The following is a 13402-nucleotide window of genomic DNA, read 5'->3' as shown; positions in this document are numbered from 1 at the left end:
GGATAAAGGGGTACTCACTGGCCATCCTTCCTCTAATCCTGCCTGGCTCCCTGGAAGTCTAGCACGTTGGGAGACCCACAGAGGGCTCCTAGAGAATGCTGGGATCAGATGTTTGCTGATGGGCTCCACTAGGTAAAAAACCAGAAAGTTCTGACCCTCTGAGTCCCACATAGGGTACTGGGTATCAGGCTAGATCAACTGAGATGTTTCCCAGGATGAGCCATTAAAAGAATATTAGAAGGAGCAAGTGGGATTTGTAATTAAGGGGGGACCATAGGGGTCCAGCAAGCAGCCTAGGCTGGGGGCAGGAGTGGAGGCCATTAAAAGAATAATAGAAGGAGCAAGTGGGATTTGTAATTAAGGGGGGACCATAGGGGTCCAGAGCAGCCTAGGCTGGGGGCAGGAGTAGAGGCCATTGAGAACAGGCTGGGAAGGGGAGAAGAAGGCAAAGGCCGGTGGTTTGGACATTATCCAGGGGTGGCATAGTAAAGCAAAACATCCTCTGAACCGGGAGCCAGGGAATCTCGTCCTTGTCCTGACTCTGCCACTTACATTTGGGGTCTCAACTGCCCTACCTGGGAAAATGGAGCCAGTGATGCTGTGCCACTCGATCTGATGAGCAATGAGATATGAGAACGCTTCATAATCTTTGAAGTGTTGTATGCATGTGACCATCATGATCTCCACCTACCTCCTCCCTGTGTGTGGGGATGATCCTGTGAAGGAGAAGCGGAAGTGCTTTGTGTTAAGACGCACTACTTACATAAGCAAATGTGAGGCTGGTAGGGCTCTAAGCAGGAAGTGCGTTGATACCATGCTCTCCGATTTCTTTGAAATGTGTAATATTTTGCAGTGACACATGAAAGAAGCCAAGTCTCGACTCTGAGATCCCAAGTACCAGAGTGGGAGCAAGCAGGGGCTAGGATGGAGCCTTCTTTTGCACCACAGTTTCGAGAAGAGCAAAGCAAAAGAGAGAGTTAAGTTCTGGGAGGTGATTAAACTTTTAGGGTCGGCTGGAAGGGCCCTCAAAAATGATCGTTCAGCCTTCTCGTTCTACAGATGGGAAACGGAGCAAAGCCCAGAGAAAGGAAAACAATTGCCCAAGAGCACACAGCGAGCTTGTGGCTTCAACCCTAGGTGTGTTTCTCTCTAAGATCTGCACAATTCCCATACTTGTTCCCAGCCAGGGCCAGTCACATTCCCCCCCCTCACCCCCCTGCACCCCCATGCCCCCATCCCCCACCCCACTGCTAAACACCTGGTCTGACTGCCCCATGTAGCCCAGAACACGAACAACTGGGGGTGCAAGTTAACCCACCACGCCTGCGTACACGTGTAGGTGGCAGACGTAGGAAAGATTCATTTCATCCTCAAGTTCAGAAGCCATTCCAGAAATCAGAGGCAGCGGTGATCTCCTGGTGGCAGGAGTATCAATGATCTTTATTTTATCCTTTATAATATTCAGGGTTTCCTAAAATATTACAACAAACATCTATAATTTTATAAACCTCACTCCCTCCAAATCTTATTTTAAAAAAGAAGGAAATTGGAGGGCCCTGACATGCCCTCCAATGGGGTCCACTGAAGCCAACCAGTATTGTCACGCCAGGCAGAGGCCCTGAGCCGGGCGAGGTCCTGAGGTCATCCACCTCTCCCGCCTGGCACCAAGGCCAGCTAGGCGGCATCTCCCCACCTCCTGAAATGTCCTCCTCTCAATACCATTGCCAAATTGGACCTATTTTTCAGGGTCCAACACCAATTCTGCTGATTCTGCGAAGGTGTTTTAACGTCCACCTTCCCCATTGAGATGAACACCTATCTCCCTCCTCTTACCACTAGTGGCACTTTCTTTGGATCCGTTTTGTGATCCTTATCTGCCTTGTCCTGGAGTCTTTTGTACCCAGGTCTGTCTCTCCTACTGGGCTGAAGCCTCGAGGGTGGGTTGGGCTTCCAGTAATATCCTCCGCCTGGCAGAGGTAGAGCTCAGATCAGTGTTTGCTGAAGGGAAGCGAATTGAAAATACAGATTCCTAACGAAGGGATCTGCCCGGGCTCATCAACCTTGGCACCACCGCCCTTTGGGGTCTGATAATTCTATGTGGTGGGGAGCTGTGGGTTAGGAGCATCCTTGGCCTCTACCTACTAGACGCCAGCAGACACCCCCGGTTGTGACAACCAAAAGTTTGGACGTTGCCATATGCCCTCTGGAAGGCACAGTGCCTCCTGTTGAGAGCCCCAGAATATGGTTTATCAAGGGTCTTTCATAAACAATCCATCGGAGCAGAAATTCCCATTTAGCAGATGAGAAACGCAAGGCTCGCACGGAGTTGGACTTGGAGCAGAGTCTTGCACATAGTTCTCCCACTGCAAGTCCGGTGCCGATCCCAATACCCCAAAACCCCTCAGGACCCCAGCAAGGTCTTTGCTTCTGGGCTTCGTGTGCCCACGCCACTCTCACTGCCCCTCCACCCCGTCCTGCATTCCATCCTGTCCCCTCCCCTCCCAACCCAGGGCCTGTGCCAGGCTGTGACCCACTGGTTGACCCTACTGGTCCATGCAGACTAGAACACAGGCGGTGCCTCCGCATGCCCTCTCGTCTTCTCCAGCACCTTGGCCTCCTCCCCGTGCTTAAACACGCTGATGGTGACCTGTCCTGTCTCAGAGCCATACTTATTCTTGACAAAGACACCGTAGCGCCCACTGTCCTCACTGTTGACCCTTTCGATGGTGATGGTGACCTCTGAACCCCTCACTTCCATGCGGTAGCGGTCAAGGAAGGCGACAGGCTGGTCATTCTTCAGCCAAGAGATTTCAGGGGTGGGGTCTCCTGAGATGACACAGGTCAGGCACAGGGTCTGTTGGAAAGGACAGGAAGGGAATGCTCAGTCTCCCCTCCTTATAATCCGCCTTGGCATTCACCTTCGCTCCCCCCAGAGAGCTCCCAGTACAAGTTGCTCCCCGTGAAAAATGAATTATGTGTGTTCTACTGTAAGCCATAAAAGGATAACATTAAAGGGAGAGACGTTTTATTTTATTCCCACATCCTCCTCAAATTTTCTAGACTAATACTTAGAATTTCAGACCATCACCACCCTAGCAATTACCTGCCCCAGACTGGCCTGAATTTTGCTTTCTTGCTTTTTGTCGCATACATGCCATTTTATGATTATGATTTTACCGTGCAAATAAGACTATGTTGTTTTGATACAAAGATTTATGAATCGGGTTTGAAACCTCTTGGACAAGCTCTAACACAGGGCCCTGTAGTGTAATGGTCAAACACTCAGACTGGAGCTGGGCACATGCAGACTCTGTGAATCTCAGGTCGGTCCCTTCGAGTTGTGGGACCTTAGGAAAGTCTCTTAGCCCCTCTGGGTTTCAGTTTCCTCAGCTATGAAGAGTGACTCGTTTCCTGTGGTTGCCTTGATGTTAAACAAACTAAGGTATGTGCATATATATGGAACAGTGCCTGGCACAAAGTAAGCACCACATGCACATCGGCAATCATTTTCTAGAACGTGAGGCTTGCAGACTTTCAGTTCTAGAAGGGCTTTTAGGGATCATCTACTAGAACTCCTGTAACGGAAATGCAAGTTCACAGAAGTCTGTGATGCCCGTGGGCCTGACACCAGGCTCAGCGTCTTCCTTTGTACCACATATGACCAGTGAGGTGTGGCCACTTGACCTGGCCTTGGTGGAGCCGGCAAATTTGGTTTTTGAGTCCATGGCGCTACACTGTATCATGAGCTTTGATGGATACAGAGGGAGCAAGAGGGGCACCGCCGGCCACGGGCTGGGGTGGTCAGTACCTTATCTTCCATGATGGTGGCTACATCTGGCAGGCCTCTCACCACTTTGGCACGATCTGGAAGGGAAAAGAGAGACACCAGTGATGAATGATTTCCTGCCAGCTGCTTCCCAGAATCAGATTCCGCAGAGCCGGGGTTTATTTTTAAGCAATGATTCTTTTCTCTCTTTTCATCATTTTGGGTGGAAACCTTTAGATTTGTTTCCATGTTTCCTTGCCTTCACTAACAGAAGATAGGGGACCTACTGTGCTTCTGTTACTGACCTGAAGTGATCCTTATAACAGGTGGAACCTGGAGGTGACAGTGAGGTGCCCCGGCACTCAAGAACTGGGAAGGAGGAACTGGCTGGGGACACCCGATGAAGCTAACGTATGTGGGCTTGGTGGTGGCATACCTGCTGCTCAGAGGCCAAGCCTCGTTCCTCCAGGGTTGGGACTGTGTCCTGCCTGGACTAGGTGAGGCCCCTGGGTCCCGACAGCCAGAACCAGCTTCAGCTCTGAGGTCGTCCCACCCCAGGCCTCCCCTCGAGAGCCCGCCCAGCCCCGTTCCCATCTTCCCGGCCTTGCAGGCCCCAGCTTCTGCCCCTGACCTTGTCTGCAGGCCTGCTCAGTCCACACCCACCACGTCCACCATCCTCGGGCCCCTTTCCATCCATTTGCCTGTGTGCTGCTGCCGCCACGGCCACACAGACCCCACGGGGAACCAGGACTTCAGACACCTGCCCAGAGGCATAAACTCACGGGAAGCTGCCCCAAACTCAGACACGAAAACAACAGCAATGCGAGGGGACTTACTCTTCTCAATGATGGCCAGGGCTCTGAAAAACAGACATGGGGAAAAGGCTCGAGCTGCGCTTGTTGAAGGACAGGCCCGCCTGGGAAGGGTGAGGGGGTGATGCGGGAGGGGCAGAGCTGGCCGGGGCTCCCAGGAGGGGGTCCTTGTACCCAGCTTGCACCACACCCCAAGGGGCAGAATGGACAAGTTGGTTCACACAAGAGATGCGAAGGGCACTTACTTCAGTCTCTGGTGCTCAGCGAAGGCGTCGTCAAAAGCTGTTGGAAGGAAAGGGGGAGAGAAGAGGCGTGTCACCCCTCAGTCCCTGTGCCCTGCAGGACAGGGCTTCACGATGACTGCTCCTCCACTGTCCTCCCATTCCTGTGGGCTCTCAGGGCAGTGCTGGGATCGGGTGGGGCGATGGGAGGCCCCCGCACACCCTGCCCTTCAAAGGACTCTGGGATTTTCTAAACAGGGTTTCTCTGTGGACGGACAGGTGGACAGCTCACCTTGTCCTGAGAGATCCGTGGAGAGCTGCCGGGTATCCTTCCCCGCGGCTATCTCCAGGGTGTATTTGCCCTTGTCTGAGTCTTTGGGGTCCAGGATGTGGAGCCAGATCTCATCGAGGGTGTTGCCAGCCCTCACCCGGTCACCACTCTCCAGGCGTTTCTCTCTGGATATGAGGACATAGAAATGTTTGACACGGCTCAGCTCATCAGCGCCGCCCTGCTCATCGGTGCTGGCTGGCTGGGGGTCTGCAGGCACCCCCTGCCCCAAACTCCTCTCCTGGGGCTTTGTTTCCAGGTGTGTGGTGTTCCAGTGCCGAGCCTATATTTGTGACATGTCCTTCAGGCTGGGGATCTAAGGACACGGGGCTCCAGGGTCAGTGCCTACCACTTCCTCCACCCTTGGGGCAGGGGTCACTTCCTCACCTCTTCATTCTGCTCCGCTTAAACCCTTTAGTGTTTCTTCTAACAGTCATCCTTCCCTTGCCCCTAAAAACCACAGAACTCCTTCCTTTCTTTCCTTAAACTCCATTCCTGGAGACACCTGGTCCACATCTTCAGTGTCATGTCGCAGAAGTGACACTTCTGGACTTGATCACTGGGCTCCGTAACTCTAGCTGGGAAAGGAGCTCTTGGCTTTGGTTCTCACTCATTTGACAAACTTGACCAAGTCGGCCTAGCCTTCTCCATGGGACAGGGGCAGTCATGTCTGCTCTGCGAGGCCGAGGCACGCAAACGATAAGCAGCCCTGGGAAAATAATGCTCGCAAACTGTCTGTGGTCACTTAGCTCCAGGCTGAGTCTCTGTGGACAACTTGTCCATCCTGCCTTCAAGCCCTGGAACTCAGTCAGTCTCTGCTGCACCTCTCCCTCAGCCTGGCTGCCACAGTTTGCTAAGGTTGCAAAGACCCACAAGGGCACCGTGACCCACCCGACCTTCTGGTTCTCCCCCGTTCTGCATCCTTCCCTCCCCCGCCCCCCCCGCCCCAGTTCCCAGATGCTGCTCTAAGACAATGATCCTTCTGTGGCCATGGATGTTCTGGAAAAATGATTTTATCACCAGGGTTCCCACCTTCCCTGGGGAACCTCCCTTCTGTTAATTGCTGTTCCCTGTCTCTGACTCCCTCTGAGGACACTGCAGTTGGTGGGAGACCCTGTCTCTACCAATCCCTTGGGACTGGGCTCTGGGGCAGATGTGCCTGTCCTCCTCCATCCTATACGCCCCCACCCCAGCCTGGCTAGGGCTCCAGGGCAAAGCCAACTTACTTGTGGAACCAGGTGGTTCTCATGTACTGGATATTGTAGTACTTGACCTTGCTGAAGATCCGGATCCCCTCCTCAGTCCCCTGGATTTTCAGTGGGGTCGCAGAGAGCGCTGGAGAGGCAAAGGAGAAAGCCAAGGTCCTTTGGGCAGCACACATGGGGGCCAGCCAGCTCACCCCTGCTCTGGGGGTGTGGTGGGGGGAATGCCTCATTGTGAGGAGGCAGGAACTTCTCCCTCAGTCTTTGAGGTTGGAAAATAAACCTATGCCTGGTAGCCGAGCCTGTTTGGAGGTGCCCTGGAGGGTCTTTGCATCAGGACAGGGCTGAGCAAAGCAGGGAGGGGGGCTTGCTTACCACCAATCCTGCCCAGCTCAGTGAAGATGGCATCCAGGGCTGGAGGAAGACAGAGAGAATGATTAGTTGATGTAGGGCCCTCCCAGGGATGTGCCTGGGGTGGGCACGTCCCTGGAAAAGGCTGGTGACACTCATGGACAGCTCAGAGCATGGGGAGCTCTGTGAGATGACTCCCATGGCTTGGGGGTAGAGGGGGTCTGGGGCACTCCCTGATGGATGGGGCAAGGGGGCACTATGGATGGAAGACAAATGGGTCAGCTTGACAATTTTCTTGAGGCTGGACCAAACAGCCTGATGAGGAGTCTGGGCCCCAGGGGAGGGTGGAGGAATGAACTCTGGCTTTGGGTCTTGAAGCCTAGGCTCACTGTGGTACATTGCAGAGAACATAGGTGTTGGTATCACAGACCAGGCCTCTGTCACTGACCAGCTGTGCAGCCCTGGGGAGGTCACTTGGCCTCTCTGTTGCCCCAAGTGATATGGGGATCCCATACATTTTACCCCACAGGTCATATCATGTCTCTTGATTCTGTGTGACCTCCTGGGTCCTCCTGGCCCATCTCTAACATTGCCAGCTCCTACCTTCACCTGTGAGGTCCAGTATGGTGTCATCCTCCCCTCGATCGTCAGAAACTGTTGCTCTATAAATTCCCTTGTCCTCTTTGGACAGCTGGAAAGAAGAGAGATGATGGTGTCAGCATGGGTTCTGGAAGGAGTGCAAATCAGCCCGGACTCCAGGCCCGCCCCTAGCTGTGTGATCTTAGGTAAGACTCTTCTCCCTGAGCCTCAGTGTACCATCTAGAATGGGTGATCTCTAAGGCTCCTTCTAGCTCCAGAGCTCTTCGATTCCAAGTTCAAGGCTTGGTCTGGGCCCAGGGTGGGAGTGAGGGGGAACTGAGGGCAGAAGCAGACACCCCACATTTGGATTCACAGGCAGCTGTGCCAAGCAGAGCATGATGAGCTCTCCTCACAGGGTAACCTGAGCCACCCTGCTCCCTGGAGGTCCTCAGATGGAGAACCCCGGGAACCCCTCTGCACTTCTCCTGAAGGAAGTGAGTTGTCTTTGGCCCATGACAAGGGGCTCCTTTCTGGCACATGCTCGTCATCCCCAAATGAAGTCTGAACTAACACTCAGCAAAGCAAGAACTTGGATTGTGCTTTTGAAGCACCTCCTTCAGGTCCCTGGGAAGTGCTGTCTGCTTCCCCTTCCCCTGGAAGTGTCCCTCCCACTCCAGGTCTACATAGTCTGTTTTGAGGAAGAATCCAAGGCAGAGACAGCCCTTAATCTGGGGATCACAGGGCTGAACCCCAATAGTCTTCTCTTATGTACCCCTCTCTTTTCCCCAGTGAAGGTGCCAAAGTCCCAGCCAAACCTGGGGGAAGGGTGATTGGAGTGACTTCTGACCCCACTCTCCAGCCTTGTGTCTTAGTATGTAAACCCTCTGAGCCTCCGTTTACTCGTCTGTAGAATGGTGGCACAATCCTTGCCCTGGCCAGGTGCTGTAGCTGCTGTGAGGATCAAGGGAGGTAACCCTTTGGAAGCTGGAAAGTTCTGTGCCAGTGGGTCGGGCTGTTATAACAAGACACAGTAGCTATTAAGCACCTACTTGACGCCCAGCTCTGTGTAAGGAGGTGACAAAGGGCGAATCCTGGCCAGGATTTGGGGAAAGACCCTGAAATCATTATTTTCCTTCCTAGTCAGGAAACCTGCATTGGTGCCAGTCCTCCCTGGCACCCAGTGAGGCCACAGAGACCAGCAGCAGGGCAGAAAAGCATGGAATGTTTGAGAACAAGCCTTATGTTTCTATCGTAACCAGACTACCCTCCTCTGGAGGCCAGGAGGTGGTCATGGGCTGGACAATGGAGCCCCAGCCCTGCTTTGCTCCGCCCAGACCTGCCTCGCACAGAGCAAGCATTCCTGTCCTGAATCCTAGACTGAACAAATCTTTGAGAGAGCATCCCTTCTTTTAAGAGTTTTATCTTTTTAAAAAATTTTATTTATTTATTTATTTATTTATTTATTTATTTATTTATTTATTTATTTAATACACACAGAGAGAGAGAGAGAGAGAGGGAGGGAGAGCAGGAGAGCGCACAAGTAGAGGGCAGGGCAGAGAGAGAAGTAGGCTCCCCACTGAGCAGGGAGCAGGCTTAACCCACTGAGCACCCAGGTGCCCGGAGAGAGCATCCCTTCCCACCCATTCATGTAACAGATGAAAACCGAGGTCACAGGAGGATGGTGACTAGCCCAAGGCCACACAGTGGCAGGGCCAGAAATGGAATCCAAATAAAAAGGAAAAAAATCAGTATTATTGTTCCTTCTTTATTTAAGATTTTGCTATTTTCCCCTCCATGGGCTTTTTATGCATTAATTTTTTGTAAAAAACACTGCATGAAATATTATTAATCTCGCTTACTGGGTTTTTAGTGCCCCCTTAAATTTTGCGCTCAAAGTGAGTGCCTCACGTGCCTCACCCTGATTCTGGCCCTGCCCCTGACTCCCTGCCCAGTGCTCCTGGTGCTGCCTGGAGGGTAGGAGACATGAAGCTGGAGCTGCACTTACCTCTTCGATGCACAGAATTCCCACTCCAGTCTGGGGGTCGTACTGACCATCCGGTGCCTCTCTCTTCTGGAAGAACCACTGGAAGTGGGTTTCCTTCTTGGTGTTGGTCGCCTGAGGGAGATGGGGAATGAAGAGACTTCCTCAAACTTTCTCTTTTTTTAACTAAAAACTCAACTCACCACATTTTTCTTTCTTTTCTTTTCTTTCTTTCTTTCTTTTCTTTCTTTCTTTCTTCTTTCTTTCTTTCTTTCTTTCTTTCTTTCTTTCTTCTTTCTTTCTTTCTTTCTTTCTTTCTTCTTTTTCTCTTTTTTTTTTTTTTTTTTTTTTTTTTTTTTACAAATCTGACTCTCCCCCACCCCCATACTCACTCTTAGCTAATTCCCTCCCAGGTCTCAGCTATTCCTTCCTCACACCGTATCTCTTCTCTGGTTTCTGGATTTTCACTAATGATTTTCACTTTTGATCTCTTCCCTACTCCCATTTTTCCTTGCTTCTGCAACTTACAGATGCAGGTTAGATGTCACCTCCTCTAGGAAGCCTTCCGTGAAGCACCCCAGAGTGTCCCTATCATGATTAACCAATTTCTTGCACGTGTCTGGATCACAGCAGGAGGGCATGCTGTTTTCCAAGGATCCTGCCTCAGACCCCTGGGCTCCTAGAGGCCTAAGGAGACCTCACTTCTTCATGTTTGTGTCCTCAGTGCCATGCAGAGTATCTGCTGCATAGTATCTGCTTTGAGTTAGCTGAATGGATATGATTCTGGGAGAGCACTCCCCCTACCCTTCCTGCCCTTCCCCAGTCATCTAAAAAGGCTGCAGGGTGCGGAGAAGGGGCCTCAGCTTTGGAGTCAGACAGACTGGGTGAAAACCGTGCTCTAGATCTACTTCTTACCATGTGGTCTTGAGCTATTTCTCTACCTGTTTTCTGGTCCATGCTTATCTCACAGATGATTGTGAGGCAGATGAGCACTGAGCACAGGGTCTGGCAAGGCCCTGTGTCCCTGATGTCCCTGATCAGACCCTGATGTCCCTAATAAACATCAGGGAATCCCTCTCAATATACAGATCCTCACATGCTCCCAGATGCCCAGGCCCTAGAGAACCCTTTCCCGGAACAGCCAGGAGATCTGGCTGAAGGCTGACCCAAACCACACTGATTGGTGGGTTTCTCCAGGGGGTGGTTTTGTTTTCCAGTTAAATGTGGTCTCCCTGGGGCTGCTGCTCCTGGGCCTCAGCCAAGCACAGGAATTTGGGAAAGTGGGCAAGGACGGCCACCGGGCTTGGGGACGAGCCACCCGCTCCCCGCACTGGGCCAGGGGGCAGGGCCGGAGGCAGGGCCGGGATTTGCCTTGCATGTCAGCAGCACTTGGCAGTCGTCCGTGACCTTCCACTGCAAGGGCTCCTCGAAATGCGGACCTGGGAGCGCAAACAAACACGCCCACCGTCAGAGCTCCAGGCTCCGCCAGGGCGCCGCCTGGTGGCCAGACGAGGGGGCAGCGAGGCAGGGGCAGCGAGTGACCGCAGGCCGGGTGGGCCCCAGCCCAGGCAGGGACTGGGGCGCGGAATTCAAGGAGGCGTCACTCTCAGGGGTGGATCGGCTCTCAGGGGTGTCGCTCTGGGTTTTGTTCTTGCACGAGGACCCACCTGGATTGCACCGCAGCGGCCCTCCCTCTGGGCTCTAGTAGCCCACCGACAGGCAGGTGCCCGGCAGGTGCCCCGCAGGTGCCCAGCACCCACCGCCGGCCTGGTGGCCACGTCGTCCGAACTGCACCCCAGCACTTCTTACCCTGTTTTCTCTTCCAGTCTCTTCTCTTAGCTTCTGCTTTCCTCAGAAGTTTGTCGAACTCTGTGAACACACAGGGAGGAGCTGGCATGAGCCAGGAGGAGCGCAGGACCTGAACGGGGCCTAGGGATGGACGGGGCGCCCCAGAGCAGAGAGCGGGGACCTGGGGGTGGGTGGGGTGGGGGTGGGGCGGAGCTGACCGTCATCCACCAGGGCCAGGGTGATCTGGTTTTTGGCTTTTCCGTCCTGCAGCTGAGCGGTATAGGACCCTTTGTCATCCTCGGACAAGTTCTCTATGAGCACTTCCACCAGGCCCTTCTCTCTGTCAAAATTGATCTTGCGGTTCTGGGGAGAATAAACCCGGAGATTCTGTTTTGCTCTTTTCCTATCCCAGGAGATTTGTGCCCTATCCCAGGGCCGGCTTGGACGTGGGGAGGGGATGTGTGCAGAGTTAGGAGCCTTCCGAGATGCGAGGGGAGGCCCTGGGTAACTCCGAGGCTTCCACACACTGGGGTCCACCACCCCTGGGGGCCCTGGGAACACCTATGGGATCCAGCAGGCACAGGAAAGAGTCTTGGGTGCTTGAATTAATTGTAATTCATAATAAGCCCCAACCCCTACTGTGCCACATTTTCTACAAATCCTCACAAAAGTATAAAGGATAATGTAAAAAATGCCTGCCTCTGTCCTTGCTACCCAGAATTAACATTCATTTCCATTGTGTCACGTTCTAACAGCTCTTAAAAGTCTTATTTTCCACATTTAGGACTGTATTCCCTCTGGGTTTATTTGTATATATGATATGGGGGAGCCATCTAGTTTTAGTTTATTTTTCTGTCGGGACAAGCAATAGTCCCAATGCTGTGCACTAAAGAGTGCAGACTTTGTCACATGTCCTCTACCACGTGCCAAGGTCTTTTTTTTTTTTTTTTTACGTGCCAAGGTCTTGATTAATCTTTATGCACAACTTTCACAGCAATTTTCTCATTTGCTTCTTTTGATCCTGGGACAACCAGCCCCATTGTACAGATATAGAAACTGAGGCACAGAGAGGTGACGAGAACTGCCCCGGGGCACACAGGAGGTGGGTGTGAGTCTGACGCCCAGCCCTGAGCGCTTTCTCCTCTGTCAGAACCACAGCCCTTCTCTGTAACACGTATCTTCTGGTGGCCACGGTGCCATCTGGGGATGGAATTTGCAAATCACACGATGGATGTCACGACTGAATTTCTCCTGAGATCGAAACCTCCCATGTTTGTAAAAAGTTGATTACGGGCGGCTCGTGGTTGAATCTAATACAACCTACACACATGATTTTTTTTCCCCTCCAGAAAAGCAATGTAACACCACGACTGTAATATGAAGAAGAAATAAAAGCCATATGTATTTCAATAGTAGATGCTCCAACATAATCTCACTCATGCTGCCCTGATTTATAATGAACTGGTTTGAATTTAAGAGAAGTTAAGTAAAGCAAGAGGATCAGGAGCTATTTGGTACGAGAAGGACAGGAAAGTGAACGAAAGAGCATAGGTGAAGGGGCTCATAGAATAACCCTGTACTTGGTGTATATTAAAACTGTGCAGAAATCCTGTATATTATAGAGTTAGGGTCTAGGCTTGGATAATTATGAGCACGAATGTGAGTTTTTAATCTTAAGAACGGATGGTAGGACATTCAAAAGTTGTGGGTGGCACGAGGATTCTTTATCTGGAGGGTCCCTTGCATCAGTGGGCAGCTAGCCACGAGCCCCCCCCCCCCAAAGCCAGGTGTCCCACCCTCACCCCACCATTGGGTCAGCCAAAGCATGTGGCTGTTTCTGCAATGTCCACCAGGGGGTGGTGCTGGGCTGTGGAGAACCACTGCCCCGAGAGGCCACATCCTCAAGGCAGGGGGCCTCCCCTAAGAAGTCTGAGCCCCCAGTTACCGGTGAGCTGAAGATCTCCTTCTCGTTGAAGATTAGATGCAGCTCCGCGGCCGGAGACAACTTTTCTACTTCCAGCCACAGCCGCACCTCTCCTTTTTCGAGGATGTCAACGTTCCAGCCCGAGATCAGCTTGATCACTGGGAGGATGGGAGGATGGGGACACGGAGGGGGTGGGTGGGGCCTCCTTCCCCCCTGCTCACTCCCAGGCCAGCCCCACCTCCAGCGCACCCTGGGCCTTGAGCGGGCAAAGTGCTTGAAGCTCTGAAGGCCACACCACCGGGATGGGGGCCTTAGGAGGGTTTCCATTTCAGCTACTCTAGATAGAAAAATTGTTTGAAGATCTTATTTATTTATTCATGAGAGACACAGAGAAGACATAGGAACTGGCTCCCTGTGGGGAGCCTGATGTGGGACTCGATCCCAGGACCC

The 13402-nt window shown here is 52.4% G+C and overlaps 1 protein-coding gene across 1 annotated transcript in view; it reads right to left on the bottom strand.

Annotated features, from left to right (window-relative positions):
• Positions 1-1402: 1402 nt before the first annotated feature.
• Positions 1403-13402, bottom strand: part of MYOM3 (myomesin 3) — a 48195-nt gene continuing 36195 nt past the window's right edge. Inside the window, exons 25-37 of the mRNA XM_038531603.1 lie at positions 12974-13110; positions 11247-11391; positions 11050-11109; positions 10612-10679; positions 9265-9375; positions 7284-7371; positions 6705-6743; positions 6354-6462; positions 5092-5255; positions 4824-4860; positions 4603-4625; positions 3809-3864; positions 1403-2854 (exon numbers count right to left, since the gene is read on the bottom strand). Of these exons, the coding sequence (XP_038387531.1) occupies positions 2561-2854; positions 3809-3864; positions 4603-4625; positions 4824-4860; positions 5092-5255; positions 6354-6462; positions 6705-6743; positions 7284-7371; positions 9265-9375; positions 10612-10679; positions 11050-11109; positions 11247-11391; positions 12974-13110 (1331 nt within the window). The 3' untranslated portion in view covers positions 1403-2560. The remainder of the gene's footprint in view (positions 2855-3808; positions 3865-4602; positions 4626-4823; positions 4861-5091; positions 5256-6353; positions 6463-6704; positions 6744-7283; positions 7372-9264; positions 9376-10611; positions 10680-11049; positions 11110-11246; positions 11392-12973; positions 13111-13402) is intronic.

This window comes from Canis lupus, chromosome 2 (assembly GCF_011100685.1).
Source record: "Canis lupus familiaris isolate Mischka breed German Shepherd chromosome 2, alternate assembly UU_Cfam_GSD_1.0, whole genome shotgun sequence".
Lineage (NCBI taxonomy): Eukaryota > Metazoa > Chordata > Mammalia > Carnivora > Canidae > Canis > Canis lupus.
The sequence above is the reverse complement of the archived record's forward strand: the minus strand, read 5'-3'. Positions and strand labels throughout refer to the sequence as shown.